The sequence below is a fragment of the Streptopelia decaocto genome, assembly GCF_964273445.1.
Source record: "Streptopelia decaocto genome assembly, chromosome: 7".
NCBI lineage: Eukaryota > Metazoa > Chordata > Aves > Columbiformes > Columbidae > Streptopelia > Streptopelia decaocto.
In genome coordinates this window covers 53777874-53804400 of record NC_138661.1, presented here as the reverse complement: position 1 = coordinate 53804400, position 26527 = coordinate 53777874, and the positions used below count along the sequence as shown (strand labels likewise).

Here is a 26527-nt window from a genome sequence, read left to right as displayed (position 1 = left end):
AGGTGCAAGAACAAAGGGGCCCAATAAAGTGCAAGCAGCTCATTTCCTTGGGTATCACTGGACTTCAAACAAGGTTATCTTGAGGGAAGAGGAGGCGTTTTCCACAGACAGGCCTGGAGCAGCAGGACAGATATTCCCTAGTACCCTATCTCTGAATGGAACTATTTGAGACAAGGAAAATCTAAACCCTAACTAACAGACAAGGAAACTTTGCAAAAAGCAGGGGGCCAGACACATAATTTTGTCCCCTGCTACCTGTGAACCTGATGCTTAACAGCGTAACAGCTCAGTTACTGCAGAGACTACACTGTTGGATTTTGCTGCAACTCTGTTCACATCCTAGTGATTAACACCCTTAATATTACACATCGCAGAATCACATCAGCTCAAGCGCCTTCTCTGCTGGCCTTGTCTGTCACCTTTTTAAATTAAAAAAAAAAAATCAAAACCAAAAAGAAGACTGGAAAATTATTCCTATAAGTTGGAGTACAGGCTCACTAACGCATGAGCCATTTTGCCCAGGGACCTAGAACAGAGCATTGCCTTCAAAACTGACTTAAGGAACTTTTCCCTACAAGAGCTGTGATGTTTTGGACCATAGAGGATATTTCTGAGTCTCCCGATGTGGTCTGATGTGTTTCACATCCTCTGCAAACCAAAATTTTCTGCAAAAAGTACAAACAGAAAGGTACTTGCAAGAAGGTAGGTGCTGGATGGGATCTTTAGATCTTGGATTGTATCCCCTTGACATGTCTCCTACAAGGAGGGCAGCAGCAGCAGTGACAATGCAGGAGCTCCCTACAGTAACTGAGCTACAGCACTGGCTTTGTGCTCCAGCAGGCAACAGCCTGAGCACTGCTTTCCCGTATCCTCTTGGCCTGCATTCCCATATCCTTTTGACCTGCTTTCTGGCTCTCAGCCCTTAGTCCACAGAAACAAGTTGCAGCCAAAACTGTTGTTTTTGCAACAGAAACAGGCAAGCTGCCTCTGAGCATGCGAAGGGTTTGAATGGAATATTCCTTTCTGACCCAGCACTAAAACACAGACTGTGTGTGCACCCTGGGTAAACATAAGACATATAGGGGCCTTTTGGATATAGGTTTCTGGGTTTGTACATTGTGGTACAGTTAAGATTAAAAGGAACATCAAATTGTTGCCCTTTAATTCTGAGTATCAATAAATGCAAGCTACATTCTGCAAACATTTCACAAGGTAGGTATTTCACAATCTAAGCGAGTCTCAGATTGAGAAAGAGGATGAGGTGAGTTCCCAGCTGACACACAATAACAAATGCAGCTATTTCTTATTCTGGGAAGTAGCAGCACCCTAAGTTTACACGGGCAAGGATTCAGGAGTTTTGCCATGGTGCTCTATGAAATATTTACTAGCATTGGGCTCAGGCTTATCGACATGTAAAACAACTGCAAACTTGGCCCCTCTTCAGAAAACACTGCATATACAGATGTTTATCTTAAAATTCATTTCCCCCTACATTTTGATGATGAGTCTGACAGTGTTTTTGAGGCAGCTATGAGGCTTTCATATATTTTTAGTGGAAAAAACCCAACACACACACACACAAAAAACCCCAACCAAAGCCCACCCCCCCAGTTTCTATTTATAGATGGTCCACGCAAAGGCCCCTTTATTCATCTCTGCTTTTTAAGGATCCCCTCTACCAAGTCAATCACCAAAACCCAAGCTGAGCTGCAGTTCATCTGCTCCAGCACAGGCTTAACCCATCAGTGGTATACCCTCAGCTGCCTGACAAGAGCTGGTAGGGGCCACAGCTTTTGCTCTGTACAACTGTCAACTTCTGAACAGCAGACCATTTCATTTCACAGTCCCTTCACCTTACCCCTGTGAGATGAAAACACTTCTTCAAAGAGTAAATTCTTACTCTTTATTGACAACCAAAATAGTTGAAATCAATACAGGCTCACTTTAGACATCAGATTTGAACAAATTATTGCCATTATGTTAAGGTGGAGGGCAATTCTGACACAAAATTAAAAACAAATAAAAAAACACAGAGTGGAAAGTTATGATTTATTATAAAAAAGCCCCAACCCTCACCCAAAGTTAACCAAGTGTACAAAACCTCCACAGAAGAAAGAGACTGCTGTGTACACAAAATACACAGAGCAAATGAAGCAGAACAGTTACAGAGACAAACCCGGGGCATTCCCGGAAAGACAGCCGGCTTCCTCTGAGGGGCCAACACTGGCACTTGGCTAAAGCTGCGCTACACTCACACGCTGTATAAACAGAGCTGGTCAAGTGCAACAGCCATGGAGGCAGCAGCATGTTCATCTGGCAGGGAAGAGAGCTGGCACCAACATCTTCCCATTCGTGCAAGCTCCCCACACACTGCAGGTGCCTGGGTCCTATTCCAAGTCTTACTGTAGGAGCACGGGGTGTTTCTAACAGAAGAATCTGTGCTGTTTCCAGTGTCAAATTCTAAAACTCAAAATATTGAAAGTTTTCTTTATTGGTTTTCCAGATTAAAGCCTGCCACTAATTTTCTCCCTGTAACTTTGTTTCCTGTCTTGCAGTAACCAACCCTCCACAATTAAGTCTTTCCTGTGTTTAAGATTAAACAGTTGGACTGCACCTCTCAAATCTCTGAAACTTGTATTAATATCTCTTATTTTGATGAAAATAAAACATTTTTTTTTCAGCAGTATAAGATGCTTTCTAGATCTTTATAAAGAAATTGTTTTAAATCATTTCATGACAAAATTATGGATTTTGGCAGGAATAAAATTTAGCTCCAATGCATGAATTTTTTGTTTAAATGACATTTGTGAGAAATATTGACCGGATGCCATAGTCTTCTGCTTAAAATGTGAAAAGGGCCAAAATGTAGAAGCCTAAATAGAAACTTATTCAAAGATGAATTAAGTTCAGAAAAGAGTGCTGGTACAAAGCATAGTTCCATTATTGAGAAATAAAATCCAAGCAATTTTATTAATCTTCATATTATAGCAGATATTTTAAAAGTCTTATTTCTTGCTTGCATCCATTTAAAAATACTTACCTGAACCTCCAGCTTTAAAAAAGATTGTTAAAATAAGACATGCAATCTTCCCACTTTCCAAAATGTCAAAATACATTGTGAAATTAGGAAAGTTTACACGGACTTCAGTAACACCATTGACAGACACTGTTTCTGCCAAGATTCTCCTGGAGAAGCTGACAACTGATGGCTTGGGTGGGCATACTCTTCACCAGGTAAAGAACTGGCTGCGTGGTCAGGCATGAAGAATTGCAGTGAATGGAGCAAAATCCAGTTGGTGGCTGGTTGCGAGTCGTGTTCCCCAGGGCTCAGTACTGGGGCCAGTTCTGTTTAATAATCATCTGGACAAAGGGATCGAGTGCACCCACAGTGAGATTGCAGATGACAGCAGATTGGTTGGGAGTGTTGACCCGCTAGAGGGTAGAATGGCCATACAGAGGGATCTGGACTGACTGGATCAGTGGGCTGAGGCCAGCTGTATGAGGTTTAACAAAGCCAAGTCCTGGGTCCTGCACTTTGGTCACAACAACCCCAGGTAGTGCTACAGGCTTGGGAAAGAACAGCTGGAAAGCTGCCTGGCAGAAAGGGATCTGGGGGTGTTGGGTGGCTGAACATGAGCCAGCAGAGCCCAGGTGGCCAAAGAGGCCAACAGCATCCTGGCTTGTATCAGCAATAGTGGGACCAGCAGGACTAGGGAAGTGATGGTCACTGTACTCCGCACTGGTGAGGCCACAGCTCAAATACTGTGTTCAGTTTTGGGACCCTCATCATAAGACAGACATTGAGTTGCTGGAGTGAGTTCAGAGAAGGGAAACGAAGCTGGTGAGGGGTCTGGAGCACAAGTCTGATGAGGAGCAGCTGAGGGAACTGGGGCTGTTTAGCCTGGAGAAAAGGAGGCTGAGGGGAGACCTTATTGCTGCATACAACTACCTGAAAGGAGGGTGTAGTGAGGTGACTGTCAGTCTCTTCTCCTGAGTAACAAGTGATAGGATGAGAGGAAATGGCCTCATGATGCAGCAGAGGAGGTTTAGATTGGACATTAGGAAAAATTTCTTCACAGAAAGGGTTGTCAGGCATTGGAAGAGGCTGCCCATGGAAGTGGTTGAGTCACTATCCCTGGAGGTGTTTTAAAGGTGTAGACATAGCGCTTAGGGACATAGTTTAGTGGTAGACTTGGCATGGTCAGATTAACAGTTGGACTCAAAGATCTTAAGGATTTCCAACCTAAATGATTCTGTAATTCTATTCTAATTCCACTGTCCTGAGAGTCATTTAAATATCACAACTGACATCTGTAGTCATATGGGCAATTTAGACATACCATGCTTATTTGCCAAGTTCTTCCGTTAATCAGCATTCTTATTCATTAATCCACTCCTGAAAAATATTTCCCTCCCATTTTAAGACTTGGCTCAATTAACACATTTCAAATGGTCAAGACCAGTCCATATAATTTAAGAAAAAAAAAAATCATAACAAGCACTTCTACAGTAACCTGAAAAAGTCAATGTCATTTAAAGGAAAATTAAACCAGTACATGATTAGATATTTCTGAGGAATGGTTTCTCATGTTTGCAAAACAGACAATCTTATACGCCATACTTTAATACTATGGGGCTCATATCCTTAACACTCAAGTCATATAGACACAGAAAATAAATTCAGGAATTCTCATCTCAGAAATCTGTGAGCTTAATTTGAGGATAAACACTGTGGGTTTTTTTAAGTTAAGTTCTAGAGTTCAAAACTCATCTCCAAAGGAATAAGGAAGAACTGTCAGCAGTTCCTGGTCAGATACCTGCCAGATGGACACTGGTTCAATATAACTGAATATTTAGAGAGGAGTTGATTTCTTTAAGAGCTAGTGAAGTGTAAGAGGCACTTAAATATACAATCATTACAGTAAAAAATGTTTCCAAAGCTTTCCGAGTTGTCTTCTATGCTTGCTGAGACCACAAAAACCGGTCACATCTTTCCAACATGGACTGAATCAGTGCTCTGCAATTAAAGCAAAGGGGGGGAAAAAAGGTCAAACAGTAAAAAAAAAAGCTCACAACACAAAGAACGACAGAGTTTTGGGTTGCTTTTTAAATAAAAGTTTGTCCAAAATGTGATTATATTTCACCACGCATGCCTTCTCTAGAAGGGATAGGCAAGATCAGAGTCAGTGCAGGACTCCGCAAGACAGATGTCTCCTTCAGGGAACTTACTTCATATATATCTGTGATGTTTGATTTCCTGTTTCCTCATTTCCCATTTCAAAATGCCTATATTGCACAATACATAGCTCTTAAACAATAGGAAAGCTTTCGGCCAAGTTTAAAAGCTAAGGTAAAAATGTGAAGTATTTAATCTTTTTGTTAACTGAAAAAAAAAAAAGTTTAAAGCACCAAGAAAATCCAAACTGAATGGCGTGCATACATGGATCTTCTAGTGATGAGTCATCTTACCTTTGCCTTTTCTCAGCAATTCTCAGTATCTCACAGACACCAGTAAATCTCTCAGACAATTCTAGTGTCAAGCCACACTCCTGCAAGAGAGGCAAGGCACGATTTGGGCCGATGGCCTTTGCCAGTAAGAGAGCTACGTTTTCCACAGTGACACAGTCTGGGCAGGTTGGGCTGCCATTGCTGACAGCATTCCCGTTCTGGGGGCCATGCTGGTGGAAAGCTGTGCTATGATTTTGTGCAAGATGCAGAAGAAACTTCCATTCTTCTATGGTCTCCGGAATGGAACCTAAATGTAAAATCACTTTGTTACGTTATTTGTCAAACAAGGGTTATTTTAAGTCTGGTATTTGAAATATTTCTGTACTTAAAAATAGAAGTTAGCTATTCTGTGCTTCTCTGTGAAGATTTAAGAAAACCAAGAATAATCAACAAGGATATTGTGTACAGAAGCATACTGACTTGGTGTAAAGAGTCAGTGGTGAACTACACACAAAGCTTCACAACGGTTCAGTATTTAAGGCTTTGGATTAAATCAAGACACAAAGAATAATTTTGTCCACCTTAGGGCTACTGGGAATTTTCTTTTAAAGTTGTGCTATGTGGTACAATGCTTTGCTCACCCTAACTTTGGGTGTGCACAGGTAGTGGGGGAGTGCTGTTGCAGGGATGCTAGCTATTCCTCTATTTACAACACCAAGTTTAGCTTTTACTCCCAACTGATCAACAATTCTACATTCTTGAACTTATAAGCGTGTTCTAGCACAACTGATTTCACAAAACACAGTGTGAAAGTACAAGAGTGTAACACCCATTTATGTAATTCAAATATGCTGCACTACAGACAGTGCTACCAAAACACTTCAAAACATAAAAATTCAAACTCAACTTTGGACAATCTGAATCAGTATATTATAAGGGCAGCTCCTATATTATAGAAGTATGTTTACACAGCTTAAGACTCACTAACCATCTTCTCCATTCAACAGGCTCAAATCATCCAAATGAGCAATATTAGTAAAGGCTTCTATTCTTCTATCCAGCTCCAGACAGAGAAAAAGATATCCAGGCCAAAATCTTGAATAAGAAAGTAAAGATGTCCAGGAATCAAATATTCATTCTAAACCAAAGTCAACAGTAATTAAATGCTCATTTAAATATCAGTGAAGACAGAAGCAACTGAATTTCTTGAATGCCAGAAATCACCGCAGAGTGGGGACACAGGGAATATTCATTAAGCAAAAGGGGTATTTCGTACATTAAATGGGACACTACATTCATCCTCCAAACAGGAAAGGTTTTTAAATGAAACCTGTCCAGGTAAGGAGCAGATGGGAAGTTTTCATTTGTATCTTTTGGGTGTCAGAATAGCAATTAACCAAGTATCAAGACCTAGCAAGCTTTCCTCTTACCCATGTGATTTACAGATGTCAGCCATCTTCTCCTTTGTAACAAAATCAGCTGGGAGTTTAATCAAAAGCAGAATAAGCTGGCTGTAACCCCAAGTAAACAAATGCGATCGTGGCCTAGAACATGAGAAATTCAGTTTTAAAGCATCAATGGTTTTCTTCAGAACATTATGCTGTCTCTACAAGATAGGCATGTATATAGGAAAAAAAGAAGGAAAAACAAATGAAGCACTGTGTGTAGTCTCAGTACAGCAGCCATTCTGAAAAGCATTATTTAATCCTTTGGTTGCTTCTGCTAAACTCTGCAATATGCAAAATGCTTCAAGGATTCAGTGACATCCAAACTGTCACACAAAATCTAAACCAAAAGCCTACAAACCCACTAAAGCTTTTTTGCTGCACTCAGGACCTTGGGTGAAGCCTACTTTACCTGGGATTTCCTTCTGCATCCATAGTATTTGCTCTTTGTGGTGCATCACGAGAAACTGCCAAGCACAACCAATCCAGTCGTACAGATTCAGGCTGCAGGAGAGATCTAAGGAGAGATGACCTAGAAAACGAAACACAGAGAAAAAAACTACCAGTTTTAAATATATCTGATACGAAGAAGCAGAGACTGTGTGAGGACAAAAAAAAAAAAAAGGGATGTTAAATTAAATATGGAAAAGCTTAGAATTATTTATGTCCCCAGAAACTGAAGGGGCTACAGAAAACCATCAAGTTTGCAGGCTGAGCTCTCCCAGGTTTGTGGGGTTTTTGCTTTGTTTTTCCTAAAGCTGACAAACCTTGACATACTGAACTGCAGGCACAGGAACAAAACCAGTCAGTTCATTTGAAAATATTATTTAGAAAAACCCTGTCAAAAATAGCATCTAATCCTAGAAAAAAAACACAGCCTGAGAGACCAGCTAAAACTGGTAAAATGAATTGGAATCTAATGCTAAAGAATACCAAGCAAGTAAATACAGAAACAGTAAAAAAAGCCCCCCAAAACCACCACCCCCCCAACTACATGATAAAGAGAGCAGACAGATGAAAAAGATTCTATATTCCCTTTACCTTTTATCCTCTGGCTTTGATTTCAACAGACTATCTAAATATGCCAAAAAGTGAGCTGGATCATTCCTGCAAAGCTGTTTGATATCAGAAGGCAAAATAGAGGGGTGGAACTTGATCAAGGGCCGAAGAGCTGTTTCCCCAAATTTTTCATAAAGCCTGGAGAGAGAGGATAAAAAGCTTTCTTCAGTATCAAACAGCAAAATTATCATTCTTCCAAAATCTCTTGCAAGTTCAAGGTAGTACTGAAAGGTGTTCACTTTAAAAGATTCCCAGAAAGCTTCATGAATTGTTAGGTGAACCCATTCCTGCTAGCAAGTTAACACACCGAACATGAGAAAAAAAGCACTTGTCTACAAACCTCTGAGCATGTACCAGTAAGAACGGGCTGTCATCCCAAGGCCCCAGGTCATGCAGCCGTTTCAGTATTTTCAACATATCTTCATTTTCCATTGCTAAAGCCACTGGACTGTGACAAGTTAGTTCTGAAATTAATCAGCACACAAGTTACAAAATATGGGAAAGTTTTTTTTTCCTCTTAACACACACACACACACACACACACACACACACACACACACACACACACACAGCTGTTGTTAAGCACAAGAAAAGTTATCACTGCTTTAATGGAACTCTCTAGCTAACAGTAGTAACAAGAGAACAGATCCTACTTCTTCATTTCCTAAAAAAAAAAAATAAAAAAATAAAAAAATCAACATCACTGATCTGCAATAAAAGCAAATTACAGTTATAAAATGATACAATTAAGGCATGAAATCATATTCTTGATATATTTTCCTTTTCTTTAGACTTCTGAAGAGGTAATTTTTCTCCCGTGAAAAAAGATAACCCACTGCAGGACATGTGGCTTGTTGAATATAATGCAGATCTGCATCAGTTGTCATATATTATAACTTTCTTCTATTAATAAAAACTTCAGCTTGAACACTGACTTCACAGAATGTGGAATTTAACACAGAACTCAATCCTGAGGAAATGCAGGTATTAATCTACAGGGACAAGTGCTGTCCAATGCAGGACAAACTGGGAATGCATACATTACTTTCACTTATAAGGCCCTCAGAATCCAAACAGTGAACAGATTTCCAGAAACCCAAATACCAGATACCAACCCTCAAAGTAAGATTCTGTTGTTTGACTGCTCTTTGTTGGTGTCAAATGAATGCTAAAGACTTCAATTCACTCATAAAAGAAAAGCATAAAGCAGAAGCTGTATGCAGAGAACAGATGAAGTTCTGTTTTCCAACCTAATCAGGAAACTTTGGTTCAGTAAGGTTAAAGAGGCATCAAAAAGATCAGAAAGGATTTCCATGAAAAAAAAAAAAAAGCCTGAGTGATCACAGGCCACTCATTTGCCTGGAACCATCTACTCCATTCAGTTTTGTTTCACATCAACCGTATTTCTCTACAAGTCAAATCTTCAGTTTTCAACACAAATACCCCTCTTCTAGCTCTCCCTTCGCTTATATAGACATCCAATTCCAATTAAGATGCTTTTGCTCTTTGAAGCATACATACTCGTTTTTAAACAGATCTGATCTGTAATCACTACAGTGTTAAATCAACGAACTGTATATGAATTTAAAGGTTCAGAAGTCATTTCTGTGGAATTGCAAAGTGGGGAGAGGCGAGGAACAGTCTCTCCAAGGAGCCAGCAGTTCTTCCTAAAACAACAAACCAAACAACCCAAAAACTGAACAAAAAATCCCACACACCAACCATCCTCCCCCTCCCGCAATACATCTGCAGAAGGAAAATTTGCAGACACAAATGGGAGTGTCTTCAAGGTTTTTTCTCCCAAACAGTCTTACTTTCAGTTTACCAGTCATAACATTTTCATTAGTTACCTTTCAATCCTGTGATGTATGTTTCCCATATGTTAGGGCTGGTTGCATACATGGTTATAATACACTGCTTTAGTCTTTTTAAATCCAAAAGAAAGAAGTAGCTTCGCATAAATCTACAAGCCAAGGTCCACAAAGCTGCTAGTGGCAGAGTTCCGTCAGAGCTTCCTGCAGCCTTACCATTTCCAGCAGAAAATACACACAGCTCAAAACACAGTGTTGTCAACTCGACGAGATCTTTCTGAACATCTGGCTCTATGACACATGGAGGGGACACTTGAAAGCTGCAGTCCAAAGGTCCCTTCAAATGCACACTATTTTCACACATGGTTTTGCTTCCACAGGTTTCATCAGTATTTTCCTTCCCAGTGCAGTCTTCCAAGATGCTACTCTGTTCTTTGTCTGCTGGGTCTCCATCAGTTGGATCCAGATGTTTGTTTTCCTCCAGGACTGCCCTCTGTTCGTCGGCACCCACAGTCCTGCTTTGCTTAGTAGAGGAAGCAGAATGGTCTTTGCTGCCAAACTTCTCTTCCAGATAGACAAGCCATTCCCGTAAAACCCTTCTCATACACTCTGGTTCTAACAAAACCAGGGGGTCCTGGAGTTTGGCTCTGCAGCATAAAAAAGAAGTTTGCTAAGTTGCTTGACTGTTACAAGATGCACAAGTGAAGTATTATATATGCTTTGTGTAACTCAAAGTTTATTCCTAAACTTGATGTAGTGTTGGCTATTGTTTTTTTGTTGTTGTTTTACTTTGGTTTGTTTTTTTTTTTTTTGTGGTTTTGAGTGCATCAAACAGAATTTAGGCTATTTCAGCTGTCTACATTTGATACCACTACATTCTGAGTTCCCCAAGATTTCTTTCAGAATGGATTTTTGTTTGTTAGGTGGTTTTGCTTTTTAACTATGCTTGTAGTTAGGGCAAAAGGATAATGCCAGAGTACCTAAATAAGCATTTTGTGGGTTTTGCTTGGTTTAAATAAGGTAAACAAATAATTAAAACAAATGAGATCCTTTCAGATTATGTTAATAGAGGTTTACAGCATTACTGTTACATGTATGCAATGAAAAAATTAAAAATGAATAATTTTTCTACTGAGGCCAAATATTATGTATAGACTAGAACATTTCCTTGCTTACATAGCTTCTGCTGTTGCAGCCTTGAGATCTCTTAGATGGTCCTCCTCTGGAAATTGGCAGCTCTGTGGTTCTAACCTAGAAAAACACATTAACTTCAGTATCATCTGAAGTATTATCTTCAAGTGAAGATTTTAATGCCTTTATTAAAAAAAAATAAAGCTTTCATTTCTACAGAAGAAACAGCTCAACAGAAATTATGGATGAATTGGGCATGAAGAGCAACCAATAATACTATTTTTGTGGCCTTCTAGATGGCTTCTACTCCAACTACAGTAGATTTCTGATGGTACTGAATAAAAATCGGTATCATAGCACTATAGGAAAGTTAGTCCAAAGTGGTAAATTAGCAAATCATTGGAATATGAAATAACTTAGCTCTGTATTAACTGAACAACCATTAAAGAAATTCAATGTTTTATAGCTACCATTATTTAAAAAACAAAAAAAAAGTTTTTAGGCAGATTAAAAGTGTTTGTTACCTACTGAGAAAGGACAGGAAACGAACTGTTAGACTCATGTCCATAAGTATAAAAAACACCACAGACCAGCAACTCTCATGTAGTGTAATACACAATGTTTTTGCTCTTCAGTTATTACAACACTCTGGAGACTACACACTCCACCACCCAGAACAGCTTATTGCCTAATCAGCCTCTCGGAAAGCAGTGTCAGGGAAAACCCATGAAACACCCCATAGTAATAAAGGCAGCTGGAAAAGCCTAACACAGAGCTCCCTGTTCTGCTTGAAACAGTAGCTTTTCCTTTAGGTTGTTATCCTCAGAATACCCAGCAAACACAATTGTTAAGAAAACATGATTTTGCACTCACTCTTTCTCTTCCTGGGGAGATGCTACCAGATTAACAGTCAACTCCTGTAGCTGCTCGTCATCCTTTGCTTCTTGTCTCCCTCTAGTATCAGGACTTATATGAAGTGTACCAATCTTTTCAGTAGTTTTGCGTACAAAGCTGGAAACACTGCAAGTCAGAAGTTCAAACATTTAAAACTGAAAGTTCAAAACTGAACAAATCAAGCACTTTCTTTTCATGCTTATGGTTTAGAAAATTCAAAACATTGCATGTGCTTCTGAAGGTTATTCTGAGATCCTCACACTATTGATATCAGCTCCAATTTTTTGTTGCAGTACATAATTCACATACATAAGTGATCAAAGGAGGGCTATGCAATTTTTCAGACCATCATTACAGACCAGCAACACTTTAGCTGAGAAACTAACTTTTTTTTTTTTAATGTGTAAGTTGTGTATTTAGCACCATCTCCTTTATATTTGTGTCCCATCCTCCCTGTTTTTTAAAGTGAGTTTTAAAATAGCAATTTCATTTTTGATTAAAACAGACACTACCATATTTATTTGTGGCAGGTATAAGCTACCATTATTCCATGAACACTTGCAGAATTGGTTAGATTCACTGAAAGGTGTGTGAGGGGAGATGGCAGACCATGTGGTATACTTTGCAAGTAAGTTTTAGCAATACCTAGCATGCTTTGAATATTTCAATGTTTGTCCCTAAGAAAGAAACACAGTAAGTCTTCACACATTCTTCAGAAATCTAAGTACCAGGAAAGCAAAACGCCAAACCAATATTCAGTAAGTTTGCTTTGAATACAAACCATATCTACAGTTTACAGAGTAATGTTAAACATTCTTAGATATTTAAACATTATTAGCCATTTGAAAACTGAGATTGAAGTCTTGGCTCTGGTGAAGTTAACAGAAGCTCTAATCTTCATTAGAGTCAAGAAGAAGGCTTTAAATTGCCTAGCAAATGTGAATGTACTTCCAGTGTTTCAGTTCAGGTGTTGTATTTTTGCAGAACAGAGTATGAACTAAACCGGACAATGCTACAAATTCAGAGGACAGAAAAGAGAAAGATGTAATGGATGAGTGAACCTGATGCAGGTTTTACCTTTCTTTGACAGCTTGGAGAGAGACGAGAGGAGATGGGGAACGAAATGACAAAGGAATACTGAATGGGAGAAATGTCTCATTCCGGTCAGCCTCAACCGTCACAGATGCATGAGATACGTTGTCTAACAAATGGAATTGAAATAAAGAGTCATGAAACAAGTGGTCTGGCAGAAATGGAACAGTGAAACAAACTGCAAGTCAGGAATTCATTAATGGATAACCTGCATGGGATATTTTCATACTTAATATTCAGAAAAGTGCTACTTGGCTTCAAGGACCATTTTATTACTGACTTTGAACCTGGCAGGTCTACTTCACTAATAGTTTTTTGCATCTATTACAAGGCAACAACTGTATGAAAACTATCTCCTAAAGTACACTTACAGTCCATTTAGGGAACAAAAACCTTGATTTAATCCATTGATTGTTATTAAAACATCTAGGAAAATTAAGTATTGTGGCATATGTCAATTCGCATTACATGATTTTCTAAAACCTAAATCACATATGAATGGATAGAGATGCATAAGCCATGGCTAAGGTATAAATCACCCTTCTATTTGAATGGACTTAAAAAATAATTGAACCCATAGCTCTCCAGCTTTTGATAAGAATCACAAGAAATACAGAATCACTGATCATTTCCTTTTCACTCTTATATCTCTTAACAGTATCTACAATGTGTTTAGATTAATCATTTCCTGGTACAAACACACACTGTATATGACTATTTCCTTTTCACTCATGTCTCTAACAGTATCTACAGTGTGTTTTGATTAATCATTCTCTGATACAAACACACACTGTATCTTTAAATCACAGAATGTCCTCAGTTGGAAGGGACCCACAAGGATCATTCAGTCCAACTCCTGTTCCTGCACATGATGACCCCACAGTTCACACCATGTGTCTGAGGGTATTGTCCAGTCTCTTCTTGAACACTGTCAGACTTGGGGCTGGTGACACCCCCCTGGGGAGCCTGTTCCAGGGCTCTACCACCCTCTGGGTGACAGAACCTTTTCCTAATGTCCAACCTAAACCTCCCCTGGCACAACTTCCTGTCATTCTCTTGGGTCCTAACATTGGTTGCCGAGAGAAGAGATAAGCGCCTGCCCCTCCTCCTCGCCTTGTGAGAAAACCCATGTAAATAAGAAAAAAGGATTCTTTCAAGTAAGGATGACACTGCATTTTGCAGTCAGCACTGCCTGTACTGTTGAGAGGAAAAGTTGCTATGCTGTTACAGAAATTCCACCATCAGAATTCACAGTCTCTCCTGATAGTGCCTAAAGGTCACAAGTGATTTTAAGATTGCTTGTAAATAAGGCTGCTTTTCTTCATTATGCAGATTAGAAACCTAAAAACTTAGGACATCTTACATATATGTGAGCATGGAAACACTAAGTCCACTTCTCTTAAATACCAAATTAACTAGACGTGCTACAGAACTTTTCTATCTTTTAACATTAAAAAAACTACATCCCTTCTTCTTAGAGTTTTAATATTGGAAATGATACACTTCCAGGTTTTCTCACTTGTTGTTTTGATGGTGATGTAGATAAAGCAGCAAATGTAAAGATAAATGCTACAAACAGCATGCAGCTTAGTCAGCAGGACAACGCTACTGACAAGTAGGGGAGTAAATACTAATTTCTGTGCTCTCCATCCTCACTGTGGGTTTCCCCAACCATGCACCCAAATTCTCTCCATCCTCAATTGGCATCTACTCTCTGCAAAAGCTGAAGAGTAGCCTTTTAATTGGAAAGCCTCTCTACTATACTTGGACCTAAGCCAGCTCCTCATCATCCTGGGTTTCTGCATCCCCTCCCAATCCCAACCAGAGCAGAGAACAAGAGCCATTATTGTTTCACTGTAGCTTTCACCCGGTGACAGGTATTTCTTAGGAAATTAAAAAGCTCCCTGGATGGTCTAAGTGTTAGTTAATAACAATTTCATCGTTGCTATGCTAATGTACATACATGTAAGAGGTGATCCCCTGTACAAATCAAACCCTGCAAGAAAGTTAATAACACTATCGTAAGCCTGCTGTTCTCCCTGAAGAAACAAAGCCAGAGCCAAGATTAAGAAACTCTTTCCTGGAACTAATATTACTGGAAGGATAATGGCAGCAAACAAATCTAATTTGAAGCTCAATTAACACCAGCGTAGTCAGCTGAGAGAATCTTAGCATTAATGCTAAATTGCACATTAAGTGGAGAAGGGGGGAAACTGAATGGCAAAAACCCTCTGGTCCTTTAGTTTTGTTTCTCTGTGTTGTGTTTCGTTTTAAACTTGGATTTCTGTGAAGCCAGCATTTCACCTCAATGCTTCAAGAGGAGTTTGAATGGAAGGTGGGGTAACTGTGTTCCCATTGATCAACCTGATGTGGATAACTTGACAGTGGAAAATAAGAGCAGAGAACCAATCCAACCAAATTATTGTGGAAGAAATAAAAATTGCATCTGGAAAACATATGTTCATTAAGAAATATTACCAAGTTCTACTTGCTCATCTTCAGGGTGTGCAGGAAATTCTTTAAGTCTCTCATCTTCTGAGAATGTTTGACTGTGGAGAGAACATGAATCTTCATCTGACTGACTGCCTCTTCGACTGATAACACGATATATTCCAGAGTCTAACACACTGAAGCTTTCCTGTCCAACAAGGGAGAGGAATTAGATGTTGTACAAGTTGTACTTCCTTGTTAAACTTCCTGCAATGATCTCAACCAACCATATCCACAAAAAGAGCCTCGTGACACTTCACAATTCACCACCCGGAAAAACCCTATATAACAGCATATTTTTGACATACTGAGAATGAAAAAGTACACACATGCCAATAAGTATGTAGTCCAGTGACTTTATAAATATGTATATGCTACAGCTGGTGTACTTAGTACAAGACCAGGAGACAAAAAGCTCTCTCTGCTTCAGTCCTGCATCCAACACTGTCACTTCACCCCTTTATACCTGTGTGCCCAAGAGTCCATATTCTTTTTGCTGGTTAACCATACCCAGCTAGCACACTTACAGACCATTTGGTTCTTTTTGTTCTTGGTCAGTTTTTGTAGTTTACTTTCTCATCTGCTAACGAAAAAAAACTTGTCTACCACATCAAGATGGAATTAGCATTACTTAATTTTTTAAAATTTTACTCTTTAAATATTGTCAGCGTGAAAACAAAAACTGATATTGTATTAACTACGAAATATTTCCCCCTTCTTGAAAAGCTGCTGGGAAGTCAAGAAAATACTAAGCAGCCATATGTGTAAAAGAACATTAGAACTATGCTTTGATTTTTTTCCTTAGAGCTTTTGGGTTAAGCTACATAGAGCAAGACAATTATTTTTAAATAGGGCAAGGATAGTTTTGAGCATTCAGATATTTAGTTTTCACCACATAAAACTGCAGTTACAATCAAGATGACATTCACTGAAGCATGTTAAGAGACTAAACTCAGCTGTGGAGAAAACCTTCTTCCTATCAATCTTTGTTCACATCTCAGCCATTAGCCGCAAAATAATACAGAATAAAGGCAGAGGTCTGAAAGCTTAAAGAATGCAACTAGTAGTATTTCATACCTCCCTCTTCCAAGTAACAAGTGATAGGACAAGGGCAAATGGCCTCATATTGCGCCAGGGGAAGTTTAGATTGGATATTGAGAAAAATTTCTTCATGAAAAGGGTTGTGAGGCATTGGAACAGGCTGCCCAGGGAAGTGTTTGAAACACTATCCCTGAAGGTATCTAAAAGATGTGTAGACATCTTAGCTTAGGGACACAGTTTAGTGGTGGACTTGGCAGTGTCAGGTTTACGGTTGGACTCAGTCTTTTCCAACCTAAATCATTCTATGATTCTACCCCACCTAATTTTAGAAAGTAGCATTATCAGCTGTCATAAACATGGTGAAAATGAAAACCTAATCTTCAAAGTGAGCAACTAGGTGATTTTAAGCCATAAAGATAAAACCTGCTGGTAACTTTTTTGGCATGACCAATACACTTACATGAGATGAAATACTGCTCCTTCTACTGCTGCATGCAGAATCTAAAGGTTCCAACTTTGAAATTAGTTCTTCCAGTTGCGTGATGAGATCTTGTTGGGTTGAGGCATCCAGCTGAGACTTCAAGTGTTCCAGCTTGTCAAGGGGCAAATTTTTTCTTGCCTAAAAGTACACAGTGAAACAGAAGCATTACTGTTTCTAATGCACAAGTGAAAAGGAAAAGGTACCATATATGCAGCCTAATTTTCATCCTAAAATTATTACGTTCAGAAGGCTTTTTAAAAACTCCAGGAATATGAATCTCAGAAACCTATGGAACTTAATGGAAGCGGGAGACAGGAAACAGAGTGAAGTTGCATTGCACATTTACAAAGACATATTTACTTACTCTGCAAGAAATAACTGAATTTTGGAAGAGACAAGAGACCCTGGCAGCAAGGGTCCAGAACCCTCTTCTTATCAGACGTTCTATGCAGCGGTCTACCAGGAGAAGGGACAGGTGCACTACTTTTCCATTTGTATGCAGACAGAACAACTCGTTTTTGTAAACAGCAATATCCTGAATATCTGCAAAACCAGATGCACAGAAACATTTAAAAGATGGAAATCGTTAAACAACATTCTTCACTGTTCCTGAAAGAAGGTGAAAATATATTCCACATCTGATTGCAAACGCATGCAAAAGCTTAACACACTGTTGCACAAGTAGCATGTGGAAAACCAGCACTGAAATACAGTGCTAAGCTACCCTTTAACAACTAGAAGACACAGTTAAAGTGTCAAACTTTCCAGAGCTGCATTTCTAGAAAGCATTCAAAAAGTACACAAATTACTGAAAAGTATCCTTTTCCTCTGAAGGGGGATGAAAAACTAAAGACTGATAAACATGAGAAATACATCATTGTTAGCTTTGAAACAGAAGGAAAAACTTTGACCTTTCAACAGTTTCAAATGTAATAGTTATACCACATGCAAACACTCCGTGACAAAGGCATTGGAAACCTAACACCAAAAGGGGGAGAAGGGGATAAGACTGACTGGTAATGACTAACTGTTCTAGGACTATGCCTCTAACTGTATGCACAAAACTGTTAGTGTTCATTCATCTGCCAAATAAGTACATTTCCTGGCTCCAATTTAGATAGGTGTTAGAAAAGACAGGTTTTAAGCTTTCAGCAGGCAGATTACCCTTCACAGGACACCTAACAATAAACCTGAATAAATAAAGAAAGGATACTACAGGTTTTATCTCACTGATACTGCAGGCATTGGCTGGAGAAGGTGGGGAGAGGGTTCATATTCAAGGATATACTTGACAGATGACAAGGAAAAGGTTTTCTGATAACGTTCTGCAATCCAGCTGCAGAAATTGAGCTTGAAAAGCTCCATGTTAGGCAAAGACTTCAGAAGTGACAAACGTAACAGACAATGTTAAAAATCTAAGGTTCTTAAAGTTTACCTTTTACTTCACTCCAGAGTAAGACTTGAACACTTTGGGGAAGAAAAATATAAATGCCTCTTTCTGTCCAGGTCATCACACAATGCTCACTGCAAGCAAAGCAGACATTAATGGTGCAACAGTTAATTGTTGTAGTCACTGTAAAATATGCAGGGATGGCATTAGCTTAAGTACAGCAAGTGAGAAGCAAGATAGTTGTTTAGCATGATCCTTGGAAAACTATTACGCAAAAAAGATGAAGCTGACAATATAAACTAGGAAAATACATAACTTCTTTATTTTATGTCTACTTTATCAACAGGAAACTATGCTGACAAATACTCACGTCAAATACAGTAGCTTGGGGAAAGACAAAGATTGTGGAGGGCAGCTGGAACTACTATAATGAGGATCCTGCCTGTAAAGTAAAGTTTACCTGTTACAAGCATAACTACAATAATTACACTTTCTTAATATAATATTCTTAACCCTGTAAATACAAGGCTGGCTTAAATAAACGTAGTCTTATGACAGCAAAATTCATTGTGGTAATCACACAGACATACCTGCAGAATCAAGGTTCTGGCATTTTTGATAACTCAATATTATTAGAGGAGAATATATTAAGATAACACCTAGGATTAACATTAAACTGCACTAAGAGTTTATTTAATCTGCTCAGCATTAATGTTCTTTTCAGCTAGTCTAGAAGCCCCAAGCAAGTTTATCAGTGATGACACTCATGCTTCTACCTGAGAGTAACAACAGGGAGAGGTGGTGATGAAAGCAGCTGCTTGAACTGATGCGTGCTCTGCACTTCCCCATCAAAGTCCACTTCCCACATCCTTGAGCCAGGTCGAGCACAATATATTAATGGCTGCTGATTCCCACTGCTTTTTCCAACAGGGAAGAAACACGCTCCAAATTCTCCATCTCTCTCTTTGTTACCAATTTTCCAGAACTTCTCTCTAGTGGAAAAAACATAGTTGTTAAGGCAGCATTAATAAAGGCTCTAATTAGGTTTACGTTGTTCTTGGAAACTCAAATTATTAAATCCTAATTGCTGAATGGGTTTTGGTGCTTTAAATAAAAATCTCTAATGAGTATTATAAAGCCTATACAAAGTTTATAAAAGACAGGCTGCAGAAATATTAGTTTAAATGAATCCACAGACCATGAAGCCTTTTTTTCTTCTGCAGAACCAGTCAGCCAGCCTGGTGATGGGAGGAATATGATTGTGCAAATGATCCCAGAAACCACTTCCAATCACACAAAAGGTGCTTATGCATAGTCAGCATGGATTTATGAAGGGGAAATCACATCAACAGCCCCGTACAACAGAATGACTGGTTAGATAGATGAAAGGAGTGCAGTGGATGTTGTTTATCTTGACTTCAGTAAGGCTTTTGACACTGCCTCTACTAACATCTTCACAGACAAACTGAGGAAGTGTGGGCTAGATAAACAGACATGGAGACAAAGCCCTGCACTGTGGGAGGAATAACCCTGGGCACCAGTACAGGCCAATGGGCTGGAAAGCAGCTTTCTAGACAAAAGCCTGAGGGTCCTGGTGAACAACAAGCTGATCACGAGCCAGCAACTTGCCCTTTTGGGAAAGAAGGCAAAAAGCCTCCTGCGTGTTAGAAAGTGTTGCCAGCAGGTCAAGGAAGGTGATCCTTCCCCACTTCTTGGCACTGGTGAGACATATCTGGAGTGCTGGGCCTGGTTCCGGACTCTCCAGTACAAGAGAGACAGGGACATACTGGAGCAAGTCCAGTAATGGGCCACAAAGATGATTATGGGATTGCAGCACTTGCCTTATAAGAAGAGGCTGAGAGAGCTAGGCTGGTCAGTTGGGAACAGAGAAGGCTCAGGGGGATCTAACCATAGATCTAATCATGTAGGACATGTATAAGTAACTGAGGGGGGAGTAAGGAAGACAGAGCCAAACTACTCTCAGTGGTGTGCAGTGAAAGGACAAGAGATAACGGGCAGAAATGGAAATACAGGAAATTCCATTTCAACGTAAGAAAGCTCTGTTGTTGTGAGGGTGGCAAACCACTGGCCATAGTTGCCCAGAGAGCTTTTGGAATCTCCATCATTGGAAATGCTCAAAACCTAAATGGACACAGACCTGCAGAATCTACTCTCCCCAACTCTGCTTTGAGCAGGAAAATTTAACTAGATTATCTCCAGAGGTCACTACAGAAACTCTATATTTTACAAGTAAAATATAACTTGCCTCTCAGTATCACACAAGTAAGTACGTGTCAGTGAGGAAATAAGTAGTCTTCCATCCAAATAATCAAGCTGAACAACTCGAGAATCTACAGTGGTTATAATCTGAACAGGAAACATCACAAAAGTAGCAGCAGCCTACAGTTAGAAAGAAAAAAAAAAAAAAAGAAAACATACTGGGCCTCAGTTCAAAATAAAGATTATTTCATTAAGTTACAATTGCAAAATTCAGAAAAGACTCATGTATGCTACAAATACACAGCATAAGACAGAACAGTTCCTTTCTTCTATCTCCTTTACAAAGCCACGCATCAATGCTTAGAGGCATAAAGGTCTAAATCTTCCTTTTCCCAAAACGGAGGTGTAAGAAAAAAAAAAAAAAACAACAACAACACACATATTCCTTTAGCACCCTGACATTTCTTAATAAAGATTGTGTTTTCTGTAACATTAAGAGAAGTTTTTATTCTTGCTTTTGTAAGCTTTGTGCTTTTGGCAATTCTCACAATTCTCTCCCACAGGTACTTTCAGTGAGCAAACAGTTGTATGGAGACAGACCTAAGAGATTACTTGATAAAAAAAAAAGCATCCATTGGATTTAGGTTTACATAAACTCCATTACCCTGCGGCAAGTTACTTAAGTACTGTTTATTATATACGTGTCTCAGTTTGCATTGGTGGCAGAACGAAGTCATAGACAGACTTCTTATGAATAAGAAACTACTAGGAACTGCACTCACATTTTCAAGCAGTCACCATTTTTCACAGCTTAGAGCTGTTTTCTTTGTCAAGCCCCTACTCAAAACAGTGCATTACATGAGAGATTCAACAGTCCAATTCCTTTGACAGGCATGAGCAGTCACATATTCCACAGGTCTTCCCCTTCTCTCTTCCTTTTCCCTTGCTTTCCACAGTTGAATTTTTTTGCTCTTTAAATGTAATAGTCTTGCTACTTTTAAATCAATTTTTCTATCAAATTCTTTCATGAGAGTTAGAAAGGACCTATACAAACACACCTGTTCCAGGTCACTCCTTTTCACAGATTAAAAGCAGAAGGACCTAGTAACAGTAAAACTTAGAGTAACACTCAAGGGCTAAAAAATGAGGCTAGTATCATTAATCCGGTGCCATTTGCATAAAATGTAATGGATGTAATAATAACAAAGTTGTATTTTTTCCTAGTTCATATTATCAGCTTCATCTTCTTGCGTAAGAATTTTCCAAGGATCATGCTAAAAAACTGCCTCACTTCCTGTACTTAACCTAACACCACCCATCAAATGTAATGGATGTAAGCTTGATGTCCACCTACCATTTTTTTAAACTAAACTAAACTACATCTTTAAGAATGAGAGTATCCAGACAGAGCCAAGCAAAATCAGTCAGGATTGCCCTTTCTCAGACCAACAGCTGAGCTGAGGACTAAAACACACAGCTGAACCTGTAGCTCGAGTCTGAGGAATCCAACACGCACAGAAACACCAAAACCCTGGGCTTGGATACTTGTAAATTTCAAAAGGAAGAAGCTCAATCAGTTTTTAACTCCCTACATTTGAAAGCATTTTTATGTCACATCACTTTAACGGCTAAAAAGAGTGTGCGGGGGGAGGTATGGAGTTCGCAGGTTAGGATTTCTATTGCTGTCTCAAGAGACTCGTTCTTCATCCCAACAGTCACAGCAACCAGAACTTGATCAGCTGGCAAATCTTCCTCTGTTCTACTTTACTAAAATAAACAAGATTCCACATATCAGCCCCTGGGAACCTCTTCATCTCAAAGCATGCGACACTTTACCTTCCCTTGTTTCGATGTGTTAATCTTGATAGCCGATACTTTTCCCACATGATCTCCTACAAAAACACGAAGGGCAGCTGTATCCCAACACAGAGCTGTGACTTTTCTGCCTTTATGCTCAGAGGAAACATAAATCCGTTCTGGCTTCCCACGACGTTCCTGATTCAGCTCCCAGACTACTACAAGACCTTGGCTATAACAAGTGAAAAAGAAAATACAATTTGAGAATAAGTCTTCTAATGTTTTATCAGTGATAAAGATGACGTATTCCAAAGAAAAAGCAAAGCTAAGCAAAGTATTATAGTAAATCTCAGAACTAGTTGTGTTTCAGGTTGCACACTTTCAGGAAGTGTCGCATTCTTAATTCTGAAGAAGAATATGTGTGCTTCCTTGCACTACGATGCATCAGCAGCTTTGTTTGGAAGGCTACTTTCACATTTACTGGAATTGTCAGTGAGGATGCAGAAAAATAAGCATTTAGATGGATTTTAAACACTGTAAGTGCTATTAACTATCAATTTCACTCTGACAGGTTAATGAAGATATTTCTTTTGAAGCTGAAGGTCCTCAGGGAGACATTCATTACCATAACTTCGCCAGCATTAGCTCTCTCATATATGTTCTGTTACAGAAATAATACTTATTCTGGAATAATTATTACAGAAAAACATTAAGCAAACTCTGTGCGGAGAATTCTTCTGTAGACGCCACTACCAGTTAAGTCCCTGCCCCCCTCAGCAGTTGTGCAAGTCTGAAACTTAGAAGCAACTTAAAAATATTTATCTGGAATTCAGTTTTGTAAGTACATCACTCACCTGGTGGCAACTGCAACATGGTCTTCATCATGTAAACAACAGGCAACCCGGGAAATGGCACCTTCCTGAAAGTGAGTATGGGAGTAAGTGCAGGTAAAAGCTGTTCTTGTACTGCCTTTACCACTGTGCAACTTGTATCTCTAAGATATAACCAGATTCATATCAACAGCTCCTGCCACTTTGCTGTGATGTGGGGTTTTTGTTTGTTTCAGTTTTGTTTGCAAACACTGAGCTTATTCTAAAGTCATACAGCTGACAACATCATGAGAAATGACTGCAGCTCATTCTCCAATTTGGAAAACACAGAAACCAGCCTCCTGTCCTTACACCTATGGAAGTTGTTTTGCCAGAACTAAAAAAGATGGTCCAAACCTTAAGAAAAATGAATGCATTCAAGTTACAGTGGGAGCAGCAGTGGCTCCCAGCAAATAGCACCTGGCTGTAGAAACAGCAATCCCTGTTCCATGACCTCTTTCAGCAAAAGCAAGCCAGCCTAACTTTTCTTGGCTTATCTGGGTAGTTCATAGTTTAGACATAAAATAATCAGGAGTTATCTACATGTGAGTTGCTCTGGTTTCATATTCAAGGTTTTCTTCTAATTCTTAAATACTCAGGTGATTTTGTTGCTGCTGTTAAAAGTAAGAATTTAAAAAACAAAGGTCTGACCCTCTCAGGTAATTCTCTCACACCTCATGAAATCCATTATACCACACACTCTGGGGATATACTCCAGTACTACAACCTTCACCTTGTTTGGACAATTCAGCAATCTGAAAATGCCTGTTGACTCTTAATAAAGATTAACTTGAAACAATGCCTCTTTCCCTGTCCATTTTCCCTGGAAATTTTTGTACAGAATTCTTTACCCTTACCTTATGAGCAAGAAAGAGTCTTTGCTTCCAACCATCCTTCTGTATAAGATTCAGCCCTCCTCCTGAACTGCCTAGAGCGAGCCATCTCTTTGACACAGCTATACATGTGCACTGAAAGAATAAAAATCACAATGTACAATATGGCTACTTGTAAGTACTGATAAAGTATCATTTTCTTGCATTATTATGTTATTTTTAAAAGGCTTCATTGTTTGCCAGCTGTGTGTAACACTCCTGAAACACTGGCAGCACAGTTGTCAAAGATATTACAATAGCTCTCTCTGCAACTGGAGCAAACAGTAGAAGACAGAATCTGTGTAAGGCTGTATTATTTTATTTACCCCATGGCTGCATTAAAAAAGCCACACAGAGTAGTATGATCTTCTTCTTCCCAAAGTGAGCATGAACACATGCAAATAGAACGACATTAATCCTGTGGGTTACTCAGATAACAAACCAAATAAAGTCATTATTATAATATAGGAAACAAACAAACAAAAAACCACACATACAACACAACCTCACCTTCAGACGACTAGAATCCAGCCTGAGCGCAGAAAGCAATGGATCCAAACATTCAAACTCTGCCAACACATGGTTGTAAGAGTCTGGAATCATTGGCACAGAGGCCATTGGTGTGCACAACTAACACTACTCGCTCGTGGGTGCATTACACCTTCAGCTTTTAGCTGTACCTGCCAAAAATAAATTTAGTTCTTGACTAGTTCACTTTTCAGTATTACATCTAACGTAACAGCATCAAGTTTCAATTCAAACAGCATCAGGTTTCAGTTTGCAAAAAAGGCCCAAGGGCTGCAATATTAGACCCCTGCTTCATTTACCACAAGTTTTTCTTGAGTTCATTTCAGAAGACTTAACCCATCAGATACCAACCTTAGAAATATTTAAGTTGCAGCTATAAGATATATTTAAATCTACTTATGAAACAAGTTCTATCTATCCACAGAAAAAGCCTCGTTTTATGGTAAAATGCACTTCTCCCTCACAACATACACCCTTGATCTTAAATTAGTTTTCTCAAAGGAATCTTTTAGCATTCGCACTTTCTGCCTGTATCATCTTCTCCCCCACAACTAAATTTAAGTATTATCCTCAACTGATACCAAATTTAGAACTTTTGAAAATGTTTAATGTAACTACACATAAAAGTGTATAAACTATGCTTTCCAGCATACAAGATAGATAACACACAGTGAAAACCAAGAATAATTATCAAAGCTGCAACCTCATATATTTTTCCTGAATAGCATATCTTTTAAAAGAATCTTTTGTTGAGAAATTTTTAAAGTTTAGACCTCTATGTTGCTTAAAAAACCCTACTTGCTACACTTCATACTCAAGCTTTTGAATTTTTAAATAATGTTTAGCACACGATCCCACAAATTAAATAACATCCTCACAGAAACACGATCATGTGAAACTCTTCATTTCCTCACAAGAAAAGGGAACATTTACTCTCACCAGGCACTAGGAAAAGGGAAGATACACGTTTACGCAGAGAAACAGATAATTATTTCTTCAAAATCCTCCAAAAAGTCTTAAAAATCTTAAATTATGGGATTTGACAACGACTCCACCCCAGCATCAGAGACCAAATGACTGATGACTAAAAACGGAGTGTTTTCTTCTGGATTTGAGTATTCCGTCCAGAAAGACAACCTAATGCCTGTTATACAAACTCTGTCGCAAGGGAGGCTGCATGTAACCTCCATCAAACGAAGCCGGCCTGAGGTTTTAAATCCTGTCCTACTCCTAAACACAGCCTGCCGTCTGCCAGCCTCCAGCTTAAGAAGAGGAGGACAGAGCCATTTATTCTCTCTCCGATACACGGAGTAGAGCCAAGCGTCCCGAAAGCCCTGAGGAAGCCCCGGCGCCCCGCAGAGTGCAGGCGGGCAGGGGACGCTGCCAGCCCGGCCACGCCCCGCAGACAGACCAAGTCCTCGGGGGTCGCGGTCCGGACAGCCAGCGGGGCGCGGCGGAACGAACGCTCCCCACGGGGCGTGAGGCAACGCCCGCCCCAGCGCTCCGACCGCGGCGGCTGCAAGAGCAAAACCGCCGCTGGCCGGGCCGGGAACCGGGAACTCACGGGGACGGTAGCGACTGCCCAGGGTCACCCAGCCTCCCCTCCCGCAGAGCACCGACCTCCCCGCGGCAACACCCAAGCCCCGCCGGCAGCTGCGGCACGGCCAGCGGAAGGCACCACCCCGTCTGGGGACCCGCGCAGCCCAGAGACGCCGCTCCCCGCCGGGCCCCTCACCCGCGGCCCCTGTTCGCTCTCTCGCCTGGTCCCTCACACCGACCGCCGGCCCCGCCCCCAAACAGCGCGCCACGTGACCCGCGGGAGGATAGGGGCGGAGCGGGCGCGTGTGGGCGCTCTGCGCTGCGTCACGCTGGGTGCGCCCGCGAGGGAGGAAGCTGCGTCACGCGCGCCCGCCAGCCCCCCGCCACGTGACGCTGACGCGCGGCGCCCCCTCCCGCCGC

General features: G+C 40.0%; 1 protein-coding gene across 4 annotated transcripts; it reads right to left on the bottom strand.

The window, feature by feature from the left end:
• Positions 1–1889: 1889 nt before the first annotated feature.
• On the bottom strand, positions 1890–26410 carry HPS5 (HPS5 biogenesis of lysosomal organelles complex 2 subunit 2). 4 transcript variants are annotated; one of them, XM_082058036.1, is made up of 23 exons: positions 26304–26410; positions 24551–24720; positions 24026–24136; positions 23154–23218; positions 22339–22531; positions 20545–20682; positions 19059–19270; positions 18653–18724; positions 18328–18416; positions 17257–17435; positions 16872–17030; positions 15359–15518; positions 12866–12989; positions 11768–11914; positions 10940–11014; positions 9803–10410; positions 8293–8416; positions 7935–8090; positions 7306–7425; positions 6879–6992; positions 6437–6543; positions 5470–5755; positions 1890–5017 (listed from the first exon to the last, which is right to left on the bottom strand). In XM_082058036.1, the coding sequence occupies exons 2-23, from the start codon at positions 24656–24658 to the stop codon at positions 4957–4959; spliced, it is 3408 nt and encodes a 1135-aa protein (XP_081914162.1). In that variant the 5' UTR covers positions 24659–24720; positions 26304–26410; the 3' UTR covers positions 1890–4956. The 4 variants fall into 4 exon arrangements, with proteins under 4 accessions (XP_081914162.1, XP_081914165.1, XP_081914163.1 ...); XM_082058039.1 differs by having other exon boundaries at positions 24551–24714; positions 26304–26341; XM_082058037.1 differs by having other exon boundaries at positions 26189–26326.
• Positions 26411–26527: the final 117 nt, after the last annotated feature.

Excerpts from the sequence above, each read along its gene's own strand:
- HPS5 (XM_082058036.1), bottom strand. The coding sequence starts at position 24,658 with ATGGCCTCTGTGCCAATGATTCCAGACTCTTACAACCATGTGTTGGCA. Across the intron at positions 20,683-22,338 it reads ACACATCGAAACAAGGGAAG|GCTGCTGCTACTTTTGTGAT; the intron begins GTAAAGTGTCGC and ends TTCTAACTGTAG. Across the intron at positions 11,015-11,767 it reads TCTCCCCAGGAAGAGAAAGA|GTTAGAACCACAGAGCTGCC; the intron begins GTGAGTGCAAAA and ends GTGTTTTTCTAG.